This window comes from Aythya ferina (assembly GCF_964211825.1).
Source record: "Aythya ferina genome assembly, chromosome: 18".
In the NCBI taxonomy this organism is placed as follows: domain Eukaryota; kingdom Metazoa; phylum Chordata; class Aves; order Anseriformes; family Anatidae; genus Aythya; species Aythya ferina.
Genome location: NC_140317.1, coordinates 13,176,111 through 13,199,226, shown reverse-complemented (window position 1 = coordinate 13,199,226; position 23,116 = coordinate 13,176,111). Strand labels below are relative to the sequence as shown.

Here is a 23,116-nt window from a genome sequence, read left to right as displayed (position 1 = left end):
GTTGGTTTCTTCTCCCCCTGCCTTCTTTTCTAATTCAAAGTCCTTTGTTCTAGAATTGTTTTTATCTAGCATTCAAGCTCAGGTATATAGTTCTTTTGATAGCTCTTTACTGCTTGCTTTTCCAGAGCTACAGAGCCAAGCTGGCCCAAGGAAATGAGGCTGCACTGGAGACAGAAGCATTGTGTGCCTTTGTTCAGCAGTTTACAGGCATTGAATATAATAAGGTAATGCTCGTTTCTTATATTGCAAAGGAGGGATGTGGATGTTTTGTTTTGTTATTTTTAATGTACATTAATTCCCAGATATTGAGACTTAAACAAAAAAAAATGTTAATATTTCTAGCTGTTGGAGATTCTTTTGCCCTTGAAAGATCTGGAGGCTCGTGTCAATGCTGCTGCAGACCTGATAACTCAGATTCATAAAAACATCAATCGTGAAGCACTCAGCTTTGCAGCTGCTTCCTTTTACCACAAGCTGAAGGCTGCTGACAAGTATATACCAGAGTCAAAGTATCATGGGAATGTGACACTGATGCGGGCGAAGACTCACAATGAATATGAAGAAGGTCTGGGTGGAGACTACAGACTCTCTGAGGTCAGTTTGAGGCCTCCTGTTGGCTGTTGAGGTTTCCCTAGGAGTTGGGAGAATAAAAGGAAAGCATGGAAAACCATTCTTACGGAAGGGTGGAAAGATGAAACATAACTGAAAGAAATAGTTATTCTGCAGCTATCATGCTCTAACAAGAAATAAAGACTCAAGAAGCAAATAAGTTGATTGGTTCCATACATTTGTCTCAGGGCAGGAAGAGCAAGGAGGTCTAGCCTCTATATTGGATAATCTGTTTTCTGTAGCTAATTCTTGTAGCTCCCTAAACAGACAATAAATAAGACAATAAAGATACATGACCTAAATAGATGATAAAGATACTAGAAGAATGTGACTCAACAGAAGTAACTTTGAGACTCTGTTTTTTTTTTGACTGTAGACCCCTAAAGTTTGGCTTCTGCATGAGGGTAGACTTTGAAGAGCGAATGTCAGCCCTCTGACAACAGAGGCAGCTTTTTCTTAGTTACACTTTGTGGACACTTTCCTGGTATCTGTACAGAAAAAGATTTTCAAAATTACTTTTCTTCTCCTAGCACCTTCTGCCCCTTCAGACTTCTGACTTGCATTCATTCTTGATTCCAAGCTATTATGAAATGTGATTTAAAGTTCCATAATGCCCTCAAAAGAAGAGGCATAGGGATGGCGGGAGAAAGATAAATGGAGGGTTATTTGGTTTTCTTAAGAGATTGGAAGTAGCTACTTCAGTCATTCTTTGGTATAGTAGGTAAATTATTCTATCAGTATCATATTGGTTGTCTTCCTGCCCAGCTTATATTTGAGTGGGTCACCTGTCAGGCTGCCAAATTACAGTGCTTTAAAACATGAGTTCCAAACAGTGTCCTGTAGCTGATCTATGAAAAATGCATCGGAGTAAAACTGGTCATGTTTTCAATTAAATTGGTAGAGACAGTGGTGTAAAATATGAGTAACTTACACTGACAAACCCAAAACAGCCAGGTGGTTAGCTTGTTGTAAATTGAGAATGTAAAGTTTTTTTCTGTTTTGCGTCTGTACAGGTATGTGATGGAAAAGTGTCTGTCCATGTCATTGAAGGGGATCACCGCACCTTATTGGAGGGAGATGGTGTTGAATCAATTATTGGGATCATCCACAGCTCACTGGCAGAACCACGTGTCAGTGTCAGAGAGGGTTAAGTTCTGCTCACTTACTGTCAATGGTGAAGAAAATGCCAACAACATTCCTTGTTATGACAGACCCCAAGGAACTCTTCCTGTTGTTCAACATCTCATCTGCTCTGCTGCCAGAACTGGGAAGTCCAGCTGCATTTGATTGGTCTTTCTCACTCACTCACTCTTCTTTCACAACTTTTATGGGTTCTCTCTCCTTTTTCCCTTTTTATGATTTGTTTTATCCCTGTCCATGTTACATTAGTGCTGTGACTCTGTCACTGTGCACTGCTGTGAGGGTTCCCCACTGATGGTTGCTTCCTACACCTTTGGCAGTATGAAAAACAAATTTAGCAGTAGATTTCTTGTGCTCTGTATTGTTTTGTCTTAACAGTATTCCAAAGGGTAAGTGGTAGCACTTGTTGACCAAGCCCAGTGAGCAGAGAGGGGAGCTGCAGCTGATTTCGGAGATACCTGTTGTCTGTGAAGAATCTGTCTGTAGTTAGGTCAGAAAGAGAATTCCATTGAGGCTTTTGTAACTGTGTTTTTTTTTTCTTTTTTTTTCTTTTTTCTTTTTTCTTTTTTTTTTAAATTTGATATATTCTAAGTATTTATTGTGTCAAACCAGAGCCTTCTTGCTTGGTTTTAATTTATCATGGGTACCGGAGAAAAACATCCATTTTGGAGGGGTAGATCTATTCTACAAGGGAAAGTTGCCAATTTTTTAAACCAAAGTGCATCTTTGGAACAGCCTGTTTATTTGGTGTTTATTTGGTGTTTTTTGTTGTTTTGTTTTGGTTGGTTGGTTTTGTGTGCTTTTTGTTTTGTTCCGTGGTTGTGTTTTTTTGTTTGTTTTTCACCCACACACACACACCCTGCCCTGTTCAGAAAGGAAATGGTAGAAGGCAGCGTTCTTGCCATCATTCTCTCTTTTGAGAAGAGAGAGGAGTGGGGGGCGGTATGGATGGTTCAACAGATGCAACTGTATTGAACAGCATTAACTTGAGCTGATAAAAACAGGCAGAGCTGTCCCTAGAGATGTACTCGGTTTATATTTGTGCAAGGTTCTGTTCTATGCTTTACCAGAACCATAGTAAAGCATTACTATTGCTTCACCTTTATTCCCTCCCACCTCCAGTCTCTCCACCCAACCAGCCATTTGGAGTGTCAGGGGGAAGAGAGTTCTTCATTGATAACTGTACAAGTCCTCCTACCCCTGCTCTCCCATAACTGAAGCTCAGGCAAACATACAAGCATCTACCCAAAGCCCCTGCATATTTTATTTAGCACAGGGCTCACTTAAGCCTTGGGTATTGATTTTTTTCTCTTGGCAATGAGATGGGAGATCCTACATAACTTAGCTAATTTATCAGTTTGGCATGATTTTAAGATATAGTACCTTTTTTTAAGGAAACTTACATAAAATACAATTTAAAAAAATGCCTTTGCTGTGTTGGATCTGTCCTTTCCAAAATCAGTAAATCCTTGCTACACTTATGATACAGAGGAGACCAGGATAGCAACAAGGTACCAAGTAGGAGGCATTATTGTGCCTCCCAGAACTGCTTAATCCCCAGTTCTTTGTGTATTCGTTCCCCAGTGAAGTATCCTGTTAGTACAGGAACATTGTAGTGAGAGGAACAGCTGACTCCTCACTCAGGTTCTGACCTAGTGTTTTTTGCTTGTACTACCCTCTGTGGATAGTGGCTGGGTTAACTGGTTTTAGTTTTTTAAGGTATTTCTTTTGTGAAATCTGAAATACAAACAACATAATGTCAGCTTAAAGCATTTCCAGAATAAATCTTGTTCTTCTTTATTTCTTTCTTCCTTTCTTTCTTCTTTTATTATTTTTTTTTTGGTCTAAAGAATGTTTTTCTCTTCGGCTCTCCTAGAATTAAACAGAATTGATCACTGGTTGGCTTTTTGTCTTATTCTCTATTTTTTTTTAATCCTAACTTTTATTTGAAATCTCTCATTTCTTGATATAAAGGTAAAACTGTTGCTGGCATATCTAATTTGGATCTGTAGAAATAACAATAATAAAGAAGACTTTAATATTATTTTGAAGCATGGCTTCTTGTTGCCATGATTTTAGTACCTTAGATGCAACCAAACCACACACCCACAGGACTGAAGTGGAAACTCTCAAATTCTAATTCTGGCTCCATTGTTGTGGTTTTGGATAAGCCATTAATGCTACCACCTCAGTTTCCCCATCTGTAAAATGGGACTAATAGCATCTACCTCAAGGTCATTGAGAGTGCTAGATAGGCAATGGGCATACGTGCTATTAAGTTGTTAGGTATGATGATCAGGTGTTAGGTGGCAATGGAAGGAGGCAGGCAGGTAATGTGTGAAGGGGAAGGTGCCTTACATCTGCAAAGAATGTGATACTGAGGAGTGGCTATATGTACTGGGCATATGTGCATAATATGGGACTTCATTGTATCTACTGCATGCTATCCATGCACATCCTAGCATATGACACCATGTAAAACAAAAATGATGAGGACTGATATATATTTTTTCCTTCTTGTTTTACTGCTGGCAGTTGTAGCGAGCCTCACACAGAGTGAAATAATCCTTTTTGCCTTGGTTATGTTGAAAACCTAGAATGAAAAATAAAGGAGTGATTAAACTTTAATCAAACAGGTACAATATTTCTGCACTGAAATGAAGTGTTTAACAAGTCTGACCCAGCTGTTCAGCTTGGAATGAAAATGGTGCAGTTCTGAATGGGCTGTGTGTAGGGAGCAAGGACTAATGCTGTTCCAGCTCTCTGAGCAGGAGTTGTACAAGTTCTCTGTATAAACATAAATGTGCATGGTCTCCTCTAGGCAAAGCTTGACGATACTGGTTTAGTAATAGAAGTTCCTCGAGATTTACTTATAGCCTTTATTCTCTCAATGTTCTTGTGGTTGTTATTATTTGAAAAGCAGAAGGTTATTGTTTTGTTTTTCCCATAATTGTCTAATTATGAGCTGCTGCCCTGTAACCCATTATGTAAATGGCTACTGAAAACAGTGTGCCAAAAATAAAAACCTTATTAGCGCTGGTATTGCTTGTTATTTCTTGGTGATCTATTAACTAGACAGGTGGAAAAATAGCAGCATCATGCAAAAAGAAATACTGCAATTGCTGATTTTGAGAAGTCAAAGATTTGCCCTTCTCTGTGAAACTGAAGTGGAAATCTCTTGTCAATTGATACCTGCATCCCTTTTTAGTTAGTTTCTCAGAAGCTTCTCTACACCATGCTAGTCTTCCTTATGACTGCAAAACATAGCCGTTTATTGGCCCTGAAGCCTTAATTAGGCTCACAAAAAACACATACTGCTATTGTGAAATAGTGTGCAGTAAACCTTGAATCTGCAATATAGCCTAAGAGAGAACAAGAACATATGGTAAACGGTGGATATAATTGTCAGCACTAAAGCTATTACTTTGCTTTTGTATTCTGTCAGCTTCCTGAGGGGAAGAAATACTTTTTTTGCCAAAGGCAAAAGCCCTGAAGTGTCATAGATTAACAGAACTCACGTGACTTTAAACAATTATCCCAGATAGCTGAAGTGGAGAAGCTTTCTGTCTTTGGCAATGAGAGAGGTCAAGTAAAATCCAAAAGATTTAGGATAGAGTAGTGAAAAGGAAGCAGGCATTTGTTACTCCTGCAATTAGTTAAGATCGAACACCTTGCCTGCAAATGAGGGTCAAAAGAAAGGAAAAACAAACCCTGGAGAAACAGCATAAGTGGAAAAGGGAGGGGTGTAGAGTCTGGGTATTCAAAATAGCAGAACTGATTGCTTAGGCCTCTGGAAGGTAGTGGAAGAGGTGGTAGGAAAGAACCAGAAGAGCTTCAGGCTTAGCTATTTCTTGCAGCAGAATTCATCGCAACCATGAGTGCTAGAAAAGCAGGGGGGAGAAATGTGAGATTAGGCAGTGAACTTTAATTGTGAAGGCTGTCAGGAGACAAGCTCTAGCAGACTCCTGAACAACTGGAGAGTAGGTAGAACCCCTCTTAGACTATACTGGAACGATTTTTTTCAATTTTCTCTCTTTTGAGGAAAAAATAGTCTAACACTATGACTAAATAAGTTACATTGATATGAGTAGAAATGTGGCATTTTTTTATTTTTACTTTCCTGAACATACTCGCTGATGGGAAATCCTGCCCTGTGTCACCCCTGTGGTGATCAGTAGTTTTCTAAATTGATGCAGAAGTGTAGTTTTGTCACATAAGTAGTTTGGTGCAGTGGCTCATTCCACTTCTCTGTGCTGGTGGTACCTATCCATTACTTTCGTAACTTCGAGGATAAGTGAGGTCCCTCGTTCAGTCCGAGTTCACATAATAGTCAACAACCCCTTCACTATGGCATGTGCTGGGGACAGAGGAGGAAGTGCAAGACCAAAGATATTTCTCAGGACTTGGGCACTGCACTGGGGAAAGATGGGTGTGCTGCCCGCTACCACGGGGTGCAGAACGGCTCCGGGCACGTACTGCTGCACAGGTCGCGCCACGGGAGGCACGACCGGCGGACGGGGCTTTTCGTGGTGGATCACAGCGGGCCGCGGGAGAGCCCCACTAGCAGTGGCACCGCTCCCGGGCGCCGGCGGTGAGGCCGCCTGTGCCCGCCGTCACGGCGGCTGCCCCACAGGCTGGGGCGGCGCGCGGCTACGCAGGGCCACGGAGCGGAACTGTCCTATAACGTCCCGGCCGGTACCGCCCTCCGCGACCGTAGACACAGGGAGCACGAGCCCCACGCTGCTTCCCGGGGGCGAGGACCTCACCGTGAGGACTCCTCCGCGCGCGGCCCCTGCCGGTAATGCTGAGGTTTCCGGAGGGGACGGTGCGCAGCTGCACTGCTGAGCCGGCCGGAGGGAGATGGCGGTTGCACCGTCCGGCCGCCTCCGTGCCCTGCCAGGGCTCGGCGTTCGCGCCCGCGTCCAGGCCTCAGGCGGCGGTTGCGAGCCCCGGTACAGCGGCGCGAGGCGGCAGCTGCCGCAGCGCCGCGCGGGCGGGAGATGCCGAAGCTGCGCGGGGAGGCTTTCTGGCGGGAGACGCTGCGGAGCGCCCACTACGTGGTGGCGCCCATGGTGGACCAGAGCGAGCTGGCCTGGAGGCTGTTGAGCCGCCGCCACGGTGCCCAGCTCTGCTACACGCCGATGCTGCATGCCCAGGTCTTCCTCAGGGACGCCAACTACCGCCGCGAGAACCTCTACGGCGAGGCCTGTCCTGAGGACCGCCCGCTCATCGTGCAGGTGAGCGCCGGGACCGACCGCTCGGTTCGCTCCCGAGTCGGCAGCGCCTACCGGGCCAGCCCTAGCGCCGCCGGCAGCGGCGGGGACTGCCGGGCAGAGCTTCCCGGGGGTTCGCCTTGCAGTGTGCTCTTGGCAACAGTGCAGAAGTAACTCAACGCTGCCAAATGTGCCCTTGCCCTTGTCATCCACCCTCTTGTGTTCGTACATTCAGACGTTCTCCAAACCTTCACGAGGACAAACTAGTCGATTTTACACAGATTTCAAAGTGGTTGTAGAGTATGACAGAGAAGTAGAGTATGACAGACCTGAAGCACTAAACTTCTAAAACGGTGTTAGTTCTCTGCACCTTGTCTTTGGAGATAGACCACAGTTGGTCTTTTCTGGAGTCAAGGCTTGTTCCAGATCTTGTACCACTCTAGGAGAATCACAGTTTTTTGAACGTGTCTCTGAAACCACAATCTCAGTGCTTAGCTATTGTAAGAGACAGAAGAGCAAATGCAAGAAAAAGTACACCCCTTTAAGCTTGTCTTACTAGTGCTGTGTGAGGTCTGGGTACTTCTTCCCACTCTATCCCAATGAGGGAGGGGCCTGTAGAGCTGGAGAATAATGCAGGGAAAGACAGTCAGTGTGAGCAGAGGAATGGTGTGATTATGACTATGAGCCAGCAGCGTGCCCTGGCAGCTGCCAGAGTGCATCAGGCATGACATTGCTAGCCAAAGGGAGTGACCATCCCACTTTGCTCTATGCTGGTGTGCCCTCACCTTGAGTACTGCGTGTGGTTTTGGGCAACAACAATTATAAGGAGGACCTAAAGTGTCCAAAGGGAAGTGACAGAGATGGTGTAGAGTCTAGACGTGAAGATAGCTGAGGAGCAGCTGAATTCAGTTGGATTGTTCAGCTTAGAAAAGAGGCGACTGATGGAAGGCCTCATGGCAGCCTACAGCCTCCTCACAAGGGGAATGGACGGACAGCTCTTCTCTCTGGTGACAGTGACAAGACCTCAGGGAATGGCATGGAACTGCGACAGGAGAGGTTCAGGCTGGATGTTAGGAAAAGGTGATTGGGCACTCAACCAGGCTCTCCAGGGAAGAATTCACAGCACCAAGCCTGTCAGAGTGCAAGAAGCATTTTGACAACACTTTCAGACATACAGTTTGATAGGTGTCCTGTGCAGAGCCAGAAGTTTGACAGATAATCCTAGTGGGGTATTTCCAACTCAGGATATTCTATGATTCCATCAGAATGCACTGAAAGGAGACAGCAAACTTAGTCCCTCTTTCTCATTCAGAAAGTAAAGCTTTCATCTACTTTGTTCTTCACACCCTCTTTTCTACAGGGTACCTTGGTTATCTGCCATCACAGAGCTTCTTTATTCAGTACTCTTTTCTGTTACCTGACTATTGTTTCTTATACTTCTGGACAGGCTTGGGTTTTGTCACAGGCACTGGGAAGTAGATCAGGCAGAGATATATATGAGCCCATTGTTCCCTGGAGCATTTATTTTCCATGTAAAAATACACATTAATGTGGCTTGGTTGGAGGTTTTCTGTCATTTCAGAGAAGGCAAATGACTTTCCTGGCTTTGGTCAGTGTCAGCTGTGATTTGTAAAGTGTTACGGGGTTTAAGTAATGCTTTTTTATATATTTGTTTCAGTTTAAATCCATATTATTTAAATTTAAAGGTACGGTGGATTATTTTTTGTTAATAAAACATTTTAGAAAATCTGTTTAAAAGCATACTTGTGAGGAATGGTCTGCCTCTATCCTCTTCAACAAAACCGCTTCAAATTAAGGTAATTGTAACACATCAATGTTTTCTCAATGTTTTAAGCGTAAAGTTAATTATTTTTGTGACCAAGCATTTGATTAACAGCCCAATGTCTCTATTTCACATTCTGCACAGATCAATTCAGTTTAGAGGCAATGGTATTTATTAGTATCTACAAAGTTTGATTGTCTCAAGACCCTGAGACAGACACCATTGGTAACTCATTTCTTCTGCATTACTTTTTATGTATTCAAATGCTTCAGCTGTTTGTTGTACGGGGAATTTGAAGAGTTGTTTCCTCTTATTGATGGGTGCCACATGTAAAATACTCTGCAAATATTTCTTTGCCTCTTGATGCTTATCTTTCTCATTTTGTCATTTGAAATTTGAGACTCTTTAGCTGGTGTCACAGATCTTTTTGAGAAATTACAGTTGTTATGAACTGTGTATATTATGCCCATTTTCTGTAGCAACTGGTTGCTTTGTAAGTATATCATAATGTTATCAGTACTTGAAAAAAAGCTATTGCCTGATTTTTCCACTTGTTTTTGTCTTTCTCAGTTCTGTGCCAATGACCCTGAAGTGTTTGTCCAAGCAGCACTGTTGGCTCAGGATTATTGTGATGCCATAGACCTAAATTTGGGTTGTCCCCAGATGATTGCAAAGAGAGGTATGTGCAAATCTGAGCCCTGGATAAACAGAGAAATTGCGTGTTTTAAATGTGTACTTTGGCAGTGAGACATCAAAAAGATCAAATTAAGCCTTGGTGTGGGTGACTGCAGTACTGTTGAAATCAGACTTAATTGCATCCACTTTAATAGGTACAGATTTGTAGTACCTAAAGCAAAATTAGGTATACTAATAATTCCTACTTCTATTGAGTGATCGCTCTTACATCTAGAATATTCTTCAAAAATTTCATTTTTAGCAAGAGCTTGATTTTTTTTTTCTGATTTCAATCAAAGAGCCTAAATTAAAAAAAAAAACTACATTTAAAATACTACTAAGCTGTCACTTAGTGTCTCCTGTTTCCTTGATACATGCACAGAGTTTATTCACGTTAGCATATAAGAGGATAAAACCTGCTGAACCCTTAAGAGTATTGCAAAGGTAGCTGTATTTCAAACGCCAGAACCAGTGTAGTAAATCTAGGACAGTATGGGAAACAGAACAATCCAACTCCTCCAGTTTGGGAAGGACAGAACAAATCTGTTTCTGCCAGTGAGGCATCAGTATCTGTATCTTTGTGTGTGAATGTTTCTGAAAGCTGTATACTTCAGAACCTTACTGTTCCACGCAAGTCTGTCATATGCTATTTTATTATAGGTCACTATGGAGCATTTCTGCAAGAGGAATGGGATCTTCTCCAGAGAATGAGTAAGTCTTTAGAAAGGCCTCACTTCAGAGGCTTAATTTGAGAGGGAATGGGATGAATTCATCAGTAAGAGGAGGCTTAATTTTTGTGGGGATAAGGGGTGCAGCAGGTTTATTTGAGGAAGGTTGGGGGGGTTATTTATTTTATTACTGTATTTGTATTCCAATGGCACCCTCGTGGTACTTTATGATATCCCACTACAAACTAGGTCTGCTAAAAGACTTTGGTACCTTTCACATTAGGTGAAAGGGAGTGATTTAAGTCCCAGTCTAGTGATGGCTTAGTGGCTCTTCACCTCTAGAAACAGGAGAATACTCAGCACCTTACTTTTTCACTTTGAAGTTCTCAAGTACCAGGGAGAGTTTTTCTTTCTGGCATTACAGTTGCCCTTTTGTCATCAGCTCAGTGTACTTTTTCCGTCCACGTCTTAACAAATTATGCCTCTCTTCTTCAAACTTGTGTAGGGTGTTCTTGGGATATTGGTAGTGGTTGTGAACAATATTGTGTGTGTATATATATACATATATTTATATGTAAATAAATACATTTGGAACTGCTTTCTTTTTAAGAAAGCTTTTGATCATTGTATAGAGCAAAGAATGTCTTCCCCCCACAAAGCAAGTATCTGAACTGTGACATTATAGACTCTTACTTCTGTTGTGTTCCCTGTAGTCCAGGGAATCTTGAATGATGTACAGAAAAAAGACACTGCTGGGAACCTAGAAAGATAGACAATGCTTTTTTGCCTGCCACGTAATGCGGTTGTTAGGGTGCTTCTTTTTGGAGTGAAAGATGTAAATCAGAACAGCCTCAAGGTGCGAAGAGAACACAGGGCATTTGGTTTGTAAGAGTTGTCTTATTAGGCTATTCTGTAAGAGCTGGGCAAAGCTTCTGCCTCTTCCTCCTTCTCCACACAGTACCGTTTTCTGCTTGGACGTGTATACACCTCACTTGCTCCTTCAAAAGCATGGTAGGAAGTACTGATCGCTAGAACTTCTAGGATTTCAATGAGAAGAAAACTGGTGCCTTCATGCATTATACATCTAAGCTCTGGAAGAAAATAGAATTTCAGGCATGCCACTGCTCAGCATTTTCTTTTGGCTGTTTTCATTAGCCCTCTTTTTGGTAGCATTCCAATTCCATGCCCTGTGTAAAGACTATGGAAGTTTAACATGATGTTGTAGATTTTACCCTGACCCATTTGTTTCCTATTTGACTGGGATCACAACCTACCTCAGTCAAAGAATGGTTGAGGTTGGAAGGGACCTCTGGAGGTCATCTGGTCCAACTCCTCCTGTGCATACAGGGACACCTAGGGCAGGTTGCACAGGACTGATTCCAGATGGCTTTTAAAGTTCTCCAAAGAAGGAGACTCCACAACCTCTTTGGGCAACTTGTTCCAGTGCTCTGTCACCTACACAGTAAAGTGCTTCCTGATTTTTGGATGGAACCTCTTGTGTTCCAGTTTGTACCCAATACCTCTTTTCCTGGCACTGGGCACCACTGACAAGAGCCTGACTTTGTCTTCATTGCAGGCTCCCTTAAAGTATTTATAGACATTGATGAGATCCTCCCAAGCCTTCCCTTTTCTAGACTAAACAGTCCCCCCTCTCTCATCTTTTCTTCATAGGAGTGATGCTCCAGTCCCTTTACAGTCCAAGTGGCCCTACATTGGACTCTTTCCAGTATGTCCATGTCTCTGTTGTACTGGGGGGGAGGGAGGGGAGGTGAACTGGACACAGCACTTCAGTTGCAGCCCCACCAACGATGAGTAGAGTGGAAGAATCACCTCCTTCGAGCTGCTGGTGATACTTTGCCTACTGCATCCAAGAATACTGTTAACCTTCTTAGTGGCAAGGGCACACTGCTGACTCATGTTCAACTTGGTGTCCACCAGGACTCCTAGGTCCTTTTCTGCAAAGTTGCATTCCAGCTGTGTGGCCCTAGCATGTACTGGTGCCCCCAGCATGAACAGTCAATGAGCTGCTGGTTGTCATGGACAAGGCTCTACTCATAATTATTTGGATGATAATTTATATAGAAGCAAAGGATCTCTAGTAGGAAATCTAGGCAAGTGTTAATGTTGTTGGCAGAGAAGGAGGGACGCAACACGCTGTGACAGTAGTAGACCTGTATCAGTGGTTAAGATTTGAGGGGGGAGGTCTTTGAGAGTGAAGGGTAAATTTGGTGGAAGAGTTAGATCTATTAAATGCTGAGCATTTAATGCCTCCTTATTAGAATGCAGGTTTTGTGCATCGTTTACTATCAGTTGATGAACCTCTACAATAAGGATTGCAGAGGACATTGCTCATCGTTTAAGCTGTGAGAATTGCATAGCATTAACTTTTCAAGCTTTTTCCATACCACACCCAGTATCTGATCTTGAGAATAGGCACTCTTCATAGCATTGTGCAGCCCACTTACCTGTCTTTTCAATCTTTCCCAGTTTTGCTGGCTAACGAGAAGCTCTCTGTTCCCATCACATGCAAAATCCGTGTTTTCCCAGAAATTGACAAGACAGTGAAGTATGCGCAGATGCTGGAGAAAGCTGGCTGCCAGGTAAGGAGGCAGCTGCTCCCTGTACTTTTGCATTGGACACATGTCTCTGTATAAAGCATCTTGTGACCAGATTTTGATGTACTGTGGAGATGAGTAGGCTACATTGTTTTACAGACAAGGAAAATGGGGTACAATGTGATTGTATATATTAGCAGTCATAGGCAGCAAGCAGTTCAGTAGTGTGATATGGAACAGGTCATGAGTTCCGTCTCTATTGTAATCACTTCACCATGTGACATCTTTCACTGTGGGTGAGCACCTCAGTCTACCAAAGAACTGCAGGAAGCAGTGTGAATGTATGAAATACACAGGGATATATATATATATATATATATATATATATATATATATATAAATAAAAAACCACTAGTACCAAAGGTTGCCACCACCAGTTAAGAAATAAGCAAACCTTCTGGGATTTAATTTCAGAGGCAGTCTGTAGTTAGAGACAGTACTGCCAGTGTTTAGGCCTTCTGCTGAGGGCAATGCCAGATCAATGTATCACAAACAGGAGCCAATGCAATAGGAAATCCATAGGTTCTCCCAAGATAAGACCTTATCGTGCCATGGAGCAGCAAGATGAATGAAGCCCAGGACTTCATTGGTACCTTTCCATGATACCAACAGCCCTGCACTTTTTAAATAGCACTGGGAATTCAGTAGCATCCATGAAATGCATGGGGTTAAAGGAAATCTTTTGTCAGTGGATTTGTTCCAGTGGTTCATACACTTAAAAAGTAAATGGAGCTTTGTGTTCTAGCTGCTGACTGTCCATGGCCGTACTAAAGAACAGAAGGGACCACTTGCTGGCGTGGCATCCTGGGAGCACATTCAAGCTGTCAGGTTAGTGAGCAGTACCAATCTTAATGTATTTCTGCTAGCACACTATGAAGGGCGATTTTTTTTCTTTAAGCAGTGAGTGCAATGGCACCGAAGCGTGAATTTGTGTGACAGGAGTAGGACTTCTGGATTGACTCTAAAGAGTCCTTCCTAATTCTCAATATTATGCATCTGTTTTATTCACTGGTATAGAAAAGCCGTGAGCATTCCTGTGTTTGCAAATGGAAACATCCAGTGTCTCAGTGATGTGGAAGAATGTATCCGTAAGACAGGAGTGCATGGTGTCATGACTGCAGGTAAAGAAAATGAGCTTTTACTGTTAATAGGTGAGGATACAAACTGTTTCTTACTCTCTTTAGCAGCCCCATACATATTTATTAAAAGCCTACATCAGGCTGGCATGGTGAACAACTTAGATTGAAAGCTGAGTGGCCTTTCTCTATCCTCTTACACTGGATATCTCTTACCAGGACCAGGAAGCACTTTACAGTAAGAATTGTTGTGTTGAACTTGTAGTACCATTGAGTGGATAGCTCGAGTCTAATTACGTGACAAAGACATACAGGATGCCTGTCTGGGAATATTTCCAGAGCATCGGTTAATCGGTGGAATAGTTTTTGAATGGGTCTTGATGCAGTAAGTGTGTCCACTGATTAAGATGCAGCTGATTTGTATTTGTTTGGGATAAGAAAGAAGTGGTATTACTTGCTACAAGAAGATAGGACAGACATCAGAAAAAGCTTCCAGTCACTTGCACAGTTAAAGCAATGAAACATGATGCCTGAGACATTGTCAAATCTTATTTTTAGGAAAACACAGATTAACAAAAGGTTTATCAAACTCCTAGAGCAAGGTATAGTGAGATGCTGTATTGGCAAACTTAAGCCAAACAAATGAGAGTACGGACATACCATCGTCTAAATATTTAACCACTGGCCAAGAAAAGCATTGATTTCTCTTTTATTGAAAGTTTTTGTGGAAAGGTTAGATGCCTTTGTGGTTAATATTTTAATTAGGTATCATCTATTGTGCTCAATTAAGAATTATACAGTGAAATATAGTATCCTGAAGTCAGGCTAGAATTTATGAACCCTTTGTTCCTCTTTGTGGCTGATGTGTCCGTGACTGGCCAGAACAATCACAACAGAGCTGGTTAACTACAGAGCCCAGATTTTGTTGTCCATTACAATCCTGAAATGAAAGTTTGAGTGTTTCTTTTCATTCCCTAGAAGGTAATCTTCATAATCCAGCTTTGTTTGAGGGCCGAAACCCATTGGTGTGGGAGATGGCTGAGGAGTATCTGGAGATAGTGCAGAAGTACCCTTGTCCACTGTCTTATGTTAGGGCTCATCTCTTCAAGCTCTGGCATCACACGTGAGTATCTCCAGAAAGCACTTCATGTTTTCAGGTGTATTCCTGCTTAACAAGCATCTGGTTTTTCTATACAAGATATAATTTAGTAGCTTAGTGGGTAGTATTGGTGATAGGAGGACAGTTGGACTAGATGATCTTGTAGGTCCTTTCCAACCTTGTGTTTCTATGATTCTATACAAGAATTTGTCTGATCTGAATTAGTATGTTGCAAGGTTTTCTTTCCTGGACCTACCTGGAGAGAATGTGGTCTGAAGCCTTTAACCTTCACTACAGGGAAACGAGGCTTGGGAAATGAACAAGTTACCACGCGAGAAGCGAAGGTGTGAGCTTGCAGCACATCTGCTACTGTGTGGTAATTGCCTATATGCACACATGCACTTTGGTAAACATGAGTTAACTAACTTCTCGTTCATTGTGAGGCAAGCTATCTCACATTTATTGTGGAGTAAGAGCGTGGTCAATGGCAGTTACTGAGTAGCTGATGCATGGTATGTTTATGTTTGTTTATCTTAGAGTACCTTGTTTATGTGCCCAAACTTGCAACTATTTACCTGCAAGAGTAGCAGGTGTCTGTGCACAAGAAAGAAGATAAGCTGCTACCACAGACAAATGCAGTGAGAAAAATCTGTAAAAAGCTTTTTATAAAAGACATTTTTAGATGATCTCCTTAGACTAGCAATAATGAATAAACATGACTTGATGTTTTGGATTTGTCTCAGGCTTCAAGTTTACCAGCAGCTGCGTGAAGAATTAGCAAAAGTGAAGACTCTAGAGGGAATTGTAGATGTCAACAGGGAGTTGAAGCTACGATGCCAGGTACCAAGATGGGCCCTAATCTCCTAGAACAACTCTGTCTGTATTTGGTGGGAACATACCATGTATGTTCCCATTGATGTTCCCATACCGTTGATGTCTGTTAGCCACCTCATTGGAACTTTGAGGCTTACGAACTGTGATATGGGTAGCTTACTACAGTACCAGCCCCTTAAGCCCAAACAGCTTTACATTGGAGAAAGCAGATTTAGGAGTTACAAATCTTCATTTCATCTGTCTTACTAGAGGTTTTTTGACTACATTTAACTGTCAGTAGCAGTTATTTTAAATTACTCTTTGTGGTTTCCTGGAGTTTGAGGCATTATTTAGAATATTTCCTGAGAACTACAGGAAAACTGACTTTATCTCTACGCTGCAGGAAGAAATAGCTAATCAGAAAGAAGGAGAAAAGCCAAAAGAAGGGTTACCTTTTTTCCACTGGATCTGTCAGCCATACATCAGGCCAGGGTGAGTTATCTATTTTAACATGACCAGATACACATATGCGTTTCTTGCTCATGCTGTCAGTGCAGAGTCCTTCAGTTCTGTTCTAGGAACTTACATACATTTGAAAACAAATGAAAACTCTTCATTATACTTATTGTGGCTTTTTCTTTATTTTCTTGATTATTGTTTTGTTTATGGGGATGTTGCTCATTGTAGGGAACATCTTCCCTTCAGCCAACTTATAATGATGTACACCATTTCAGGCCAAAGGAGAGATGCAAGGAGAATGGAACCAGGGGGACTGAAAAAGGTGTGCGAGGGAAACGTGCTCTGGAAGAGGATGAAGATGGAAATTCTGAGCTTCTATCAAAGAATAAGCAAAAAAAGAAGTTAAGAAATCCAAATAAAAGCTTTGATCCATCTTTAAAACGTAAGTTCCATCTATTGGCATATACATGTATACATGGGAAGTTGCTGGTATTAGCTTTAACATAAGTCGCTACTATTTTCTTCTTGTCTATGTAGTTGTAGAAGCTTCTTTTTAAAGATGGGGCATTATAGGAAAACTTTGGTACTAGGCAACATTTATTCAAATTGTGTTCATTAGGAAAGATATCTAATCATCAAAGAAGTAGGTGGATGTCCACTACAAGCAACTTTTTAAGCTCCAAATGCTTTATAAATTAAATTTTATCAGTTGCTAGTATTTGAAATTGAAATTGCATATGCATTTCAAGCAATTTTCCTCCTCTTTTGCACTAGACCTGAAATTTAAAACTTTTATGTTTATAGCTGTTATGTATATAGCTTAGACACACTGTGAAATTCAATATATCTTTTACCTTCTTTGCACAATTCTTTGAAGTGCTGTATTTCTATCTCAAAGAGTCCCCCTCTGGTTGGAGAGAGAGGCACCAAGCTTTGTATGATCCTGAATTTTTGAATTTACTCTTTCCATATGAAAACACTATTCCTAAAATCAGGTCTCTGTCTTTTGCAGCCAAATACGCAAAATGTGATCAATGTGGGAACCCTAAGGTAAGTCAGTGCCAGTGTCTGTTAAAGCACTTCCAGCTTCCATGAAGCTGGCCAGTTAACACAGCTTAGTGCTTCAACCATGATCGTTTGAAATGGGGCTTGGACTCATTTTTGTTTTGCCTTTCCATCATTGTAATGTTGTAGGCTGCCCTTCAAGTCTTTAGAATTGGTCTGTATTTTTTTTTCCTAGCTGCTAAGTTTCTAAGCTCTGTCATGTAATGGCCAGAGAGAAGGTTTAAAAAAAAAAATTAATTGGTGGGGGGAAAAAAAATACTTAAAGCTTATTAAGCATGTGTAAGCCAAAGCATTCGAGACACCTAGTCTGCAAGCTGTAAAATATCCAGCTGAGTTACTGCCCTCCCCTGAAGAAGGGTCATACCTTATATTTTAGTATATACTTTAGTGTATTTAGTCTGAAAAAAAAGGGAAGTAATTGATGTGGTAACATTTACGTATTTTAGGCACAGTTGCAGATGGTACCAAGCATCTCTGTCAGGCACCTTGTTTCACGTAGTACTTTTCTAGAGAAATATAGCAAGCTCAACCGTAACAAATATCATAACTCTTGTTCCAAAGTGCTTATGACATTTGCCTGCTTATGGTATGTAATTTGGGCTGCCCAACAGCTTAGTGCTGTTGCAGAAGTGGACAGTGGATTTATTTATTTTTTATTATTTTTGTTTCTCTGCATAAGCTATCACTAATAGCTATGTCACCATCCTCCTCACTCTCTGTGACATAAGCTCTGTCATCTTCATTAGACAGAGGTGTGACTGGCTAGTGTATGAGTCCAGCTGTTTTCCAAAGGTTTGAATGTACAGAGCTGTATTGTTGTTGCTTATTATGGTTAAATAATGAATTTATTCTCACTAATAAACTGATACAAGCTTCTTTACACCACCACCTCACCCAGGGCAATAAATGTGTGTTTAACATGTGCCGTGGCTGCTGTAAGAAAAGAGCATTCAAAGAAACAGCAGACTGTCCTGGTAAGTGCAGCTGTTCCTATCAAGTTTGTCCTTAGACATCACTGAGCAAATGTCTCATCTCTGTATATAGTATAGTTGTTATTCTAAGTGGAGGGAGAGAAGGGGAGGGAGGAGGGAAAAAGTGTTAAATTCTACATCCATAGCTAGCTAAAAACATATAGAGTACAATTAAGCGTATGCTCTTCCTAGTGTGTGCGGTAGTTCTTCTTCCAAGACCTGGGGATCTGTTCTTTCCAGACCAGACCATTAGGACCCATTTTTTCTAGCTACAGGGAAAGAGTTGTTCTGTTTTCCAGTGTGTTCGTTTCAGTTTCCTTTTTTTTTTTTTTCCCTTCTGTTTCGTTCTTCTACTCATCCTTCCCTCTTCAGGTCACGGATTGCTTTTTAAGACCAAGTATGAAAAATCCCTTTTGTGGCAGAGCAGTCAAACAGGAATTCAGAACCCAGAGATCAGTCAGAGAGATGTGGATGTTGGGGAGACAGCTATACTGAAGGAGGCTGATGACACCGCATCGTGAAGCGTTGGAAATGAATAATAAAAGAGCTTCTGAAAGGCCTTTGCTTCCCTGGGCCAAAGAAACTGCCATCTCTAGAGCACTGTCAGCTCTGTGAACTTGTTCCACAGGTTTATTTTAAGTTCTGGACACATTTATTTAATTAAAACTCTGCTTACTCAGGGAATTTTCCTGCATTTGAAATAAAAAGGATGCAATTAAATTTCTCATGTGTTTCAAAGACTGAAAATGCTGCATTTGGGTTGGTGGGGCAGGCAACCATGTGCTGCCATTACCATCTGCTTTCAGCTAAGTTTATTAATCGTTTATGTCATATTTTTAATAGTGGGGAATAAATTTCATATATTAGAACAACCTCCTGGAGTGTTAAAAACAATCATGTTAATGACTCTGTCATTAATGGAAAATGTCATGTCTGTCTTGAGTTTCAGAAGGCCATATCGTCACCACAGAAAGGAACCTGGGGTACTTTGAAAATGTGAAGGTGTCATACATTGCTATAACCACACTGTGGATTAACAGTTACTGGTTTTATACAGTATGCTAAAGCTTAATGTTCTCCTCTGAGCTAAAGGCCAGGAGGAAAATAAAATCTCTATTTTAATAGAGAGGGGTTGCTGAAATAATTTGCTAAATTAGAACCACATCGATGAACTGGTCCCTACCCACACTGCATAATTACATGATCCTGTTTCTTTTCCATATGATAAACAAAACACTGTGAAAAAGTGCCTCAAAACCTGCTGTAGTTCTACACATGAAAGACCCTACTACCCTGACTTTTATCTTTTTCCCCCTCTCCATGTGTTTTGCATGTCCTCTAGGCAGTCAGTCAGCGCAGCTGTCTGTGTTCAGTGTGCTTTCTAGACTCCTAATTATGGAGAGTCTTAACCTGCCTCTCAGACATTCCTTTGGGAAGTTACACCGAGTTTGAAAGGAAATGAGCTGTAAACCCAGCACATAGCATCGTGGGGCTATAAAGCATTGTACATTGCTGGAAACAGAGACTATATACCTATACCCATACCAAAACAGCTGTTAAAGATTTAAAAAAACAAAAACAAAAACACAACTTTCAGGAACACAGAAATAACAGCATGCTCTGATAACTATAGAACCCATTTTTAACTTTAAAAAAAAAAAAAAAAAAACTTTTCAACAACTGTGCCCCTCTTATGCATATATGTCTATATCTATATGCATGCGTGTGCACACGCCCACCCCCTCCCCCACCTTGAGCTCAGGCAGGATTTCGAGGTCTCATCACTAGCTTATATTTCCTAGCCTGCATTACAAGCTATGTCATAGAGTCATGAGTTCATACATGGACTAGAACAGTACGCTAAAGAGACCAAACTGCTAGGAACTGTAGACTTATTTAAACCGTGTGGAACTGGTCTTAGTCATACTACTAACAAGAGAGCTCACAAGATTTCCAGCTCACTAAGCAGAGCAGTGTATGTGAAGCAGAGGCCTTGGCCTACCCTCATTAACACTCACCCTTGTGCTTTCCTAGTCTGTGTTCAAATTTTCCATACAATTTCTTTAGGCACATTACCTATCAGCTGATGATGCATATTTTTAGCTTCACATCTGGCTACATTTAACAATCTTTTATCTAGTTCTTGACATTCGTTCCCACTTCAAGTCCTCTAGAGAGATCACAAGAGTTAAGAACTTCATATCCATTTGGAAGCTGAATTAAATGCTGCCTAACAGTTGTGGCATTCTATAGATTGTGACAATATAAGTAGTTCAAACTCTCCTCATGAGTCTTCCCATTTCATTTGTTCTTTATTATAACAAAATATTTTCCATGGTGTTCTCGGAATACCATCTGCCCAGCCTTACTCAATTTGCTAACCAAGTCTTTCAGCAGCTTTCGTAATTTCTGACTACCCTTGTATTTAATTCAAGTTTAGACTCTAACCTGGAAGGTGTTATTCTTTCTACTTTACCTTGTGAACAGGAACTAGCACAGAAACCCAGGAGAGGGAAAAGAGCCCAAAAGAGCCCATGATTAGTGCGGGAGTACCAAATTTAAAAATAATGCCCCTCTGCCTTATTTAAAAATGGAAATTTGAAACCATGCCACCTATCTCCCATGGAAGTACTCCACTCCTTCCCTTGCACAGATACACACTTGTACAGTGTTCTGAACAGCCCCTCTTTAATAAAAAGCTAAATGTTCATAATTGTAGCATTTAAAACTGCTCACTTAGACCCTTCCCGCTTTTTGCAGTCCCGTCCCGTCCCCTCCCCCCAATATCAGGAAGATCAAGCATTCTCCCATTCACTATGCCAGAGAAAATTTACAGAGTCAGAAAAGGCTTTTGCATGAGAAACATTCACTATTGTAAAACAGTAGTGGACTGGTGCTAATGTGAGTGATCTGGGTTATATAACTAACCAGACAGTTTGATTTTAGATCCTGTCTCCTGACTACACAGTCTCATCACCAAATCACCAGTGTGAAAAGACCAAGCTGGCTTCAGGTTCCCGAATTCAGGAAGGGCATTATAGTTGAGTCTTAAATAGACACGTCTGTACAGAATTAGTATTTAAGGCATATTTGTCCCCATCTCCTCTTAACAATAAGCAATGGCAAGAGACATACACATTTTTGTCTCCTGGCCCACTGTATGGCAGAAGACTGAAGTGCTCCTAACATGGGACTGCAATAGTGTTCAGTCAAGCCCTGCAACACAAAATTCCCAGTGTGCATCTAACTACAAGTCACTACAGTAATGAAAAAAAGAGATGCAACCTAAACTTTCAACAGACATTACAGAACATCATAATTAATAGATTGCAATCAATGAGTTAACAATGACCAGTGTATCAATTTCTTGCAGCAAGAGCTGGGAGGGGACAGACCCAGGACACAACCAATGCTTGCAAGTCAGGAGGCACCATTACAACATATACAAAGCAGAACCATTTGCCATTTATGCTGGGCACACCTGCACCTACATTAACTAGGGATTACTTTCAGGCCAGGCAGTACACTAGCTACCTGACTTATCTCTAATAAAAAAATTGCAGCATGCAAACTCAGCAAGATTATGTCCTATTTTGTTTATGTTTCAAAAACCTTCAAGAAGAAATACACTACTTAACATTAATGGAAGTAGAGGGAGGCAGTGTTCTGCAATGTAGAATGCTGGTGAAGTAAGCCTTGATCTTTGGACTTCTAGGAGACTGGATTTCTGTATGTAAATCTATCTTCAGATGCATGTAAGAAAAAGCAGTAGTAGTTCATCTGACATAAAGAAAACTAACTGCCTTTATTTGGCAGCCAGTTTATGACATTTCAGATAATTAAATTAATAAATCCCAGATTTCAGCCTGTATTTACACAACACAAACTTTATGTACACACAGACTTTAGTTATGTAAACTGCAGGAAGGTAGTATATACTAGTCAAAGCTATGTGTTCATAAGTATTAGAAAACCTCTGTGAGATGAAGGGCAACACAATTACCAAATCCAATCTCCCACGTAAGACAGATTTTCAGATCTTGCTACTTAAATTTTTGTTTGAGTTAGGCTATCTCTTGCTAATAAAGTTATCTTGAGCATCTTTTAATGCCTACTAAAATCCCAAGGCTGAATCATTTGTTTGCTCTCAAGAAACTGTCTTAGTTGCATTATGAGTTTACCAAACTTTTAACCACTGAATGTCATACATTTCTCTGAGAGGTTGATATATCATACTAGCAAGTTTCTGTTCCTATCTAATTAATTTAGGCTGATCAAGTTAACCTGTAAGATAATCTAAAGCAGGGCTGTTCTATCAGGTTCTATGAAACCTTGAATTGAATTCATAGATCAATAAGAACACAGAAGCCAAACTAGTATCAGTTGAAGTACAAAATTCACTTACAACACAGAGAATACTTTATCTCTACTCTTTAAGAGCAGACAGATACTGTTCAGTCCCATACCAATGTGTTTTTCACCATACTGCACTTTCACAGTTAATGGCTACTGAAAAAGGAAATTTAGTTGTATTACCCTCAGCTCTCATAAGAGAATGGCAAACCAAAATACTTAATCATGTAGAACACACTGCCTTCCCATTCCCTCCTTCAGGTAGAATGTAATGAAAGACATGATGTAAGAACCTCAAAGAGGTTCTCTGTTCAATTAAGTTGGTTGAGACTTCAGTCTTTACAAAAAAATAAATACTTGAACACCACTTTCTAAATTTTCCACAATGGGTCTTTATCAGAAGTGTTTTTGTTGTTATTAAAGGTTCCTTATTTGCTTCTCTTATACTACATTGCTTCCATTAGAAATAATACATTATTTGTCAGCAGTTTTGGGAACCATCCAGAAGATGGAACAATGCTGAAATTTCAACTCAGCTAGGAAAATAATGCTGACAAGGTTACAATAGACTCCTGGA

The 23,116-nt window shown here is 41.0% G+C and overlaps 2 protein-coding genes across 2 annotated transcripts in view; both read left to right on the top strand.

The window, feature by feature from the left end:
- Window positions 1-4,791, top strand: part of FASN (fatty acid synthase) — a 46,689-nt gene extending 41,898 nt beyond the window's left edge. Inside the window, exons 41-43 of the mRNA XM_084492480.1 lie at window positions 126-224; window positions 343-594; window positions 1,623-4,791. Coding sequence (XP_084348606.1) covers window positions 126-224; window positions 343-594; window positions 1,623-1,760 — 489 coding nt within the window. The 3' untranslated portion in view covers window positions 1,761-4,791. The remainder of the gene's footprint in view (window positions 1-125; window positions 225-342; window positions 595-1,622) is intronic.
- Window positions 4,792-6,451: 1,660 nt separating this feature from the next.
- DUS1L (dihydrouridine synthase 1 like) lies at window positions 6,452-19,058 on the top strand. The gene is made up of 13 exons (XM_084492460.1): window positions 6,452-6,986; window positions 9,316-9,424; window positions 10,081-10,131; window positions 12,576-12,688; window positions 13,449-13,531; window positions 13,721-13,824; window positions 14,758-14,902; window positions 15,622-15,718; window positions 16,095-16,183; window positions 16,426-16,592; window positions 17,163-17,200; window positions 18,114-18,189; window positions 18,559-19,058. The coding sequence occupies exons 1-13, from the start codon at window positions 6,750-6,752 to the stop codon at window positions 18,705-18,707; spliced, it is 1,458 nt and encodes a 485-aa protein (XP_084348586.1). The 5' UTR covers window positions 6,452-6,749; the 3' UTR covers window positions 18,708-19,058.
- The last annotated feature ends 4,058 nt before the right edge of the window (window positions 19,059-23,116 follow it).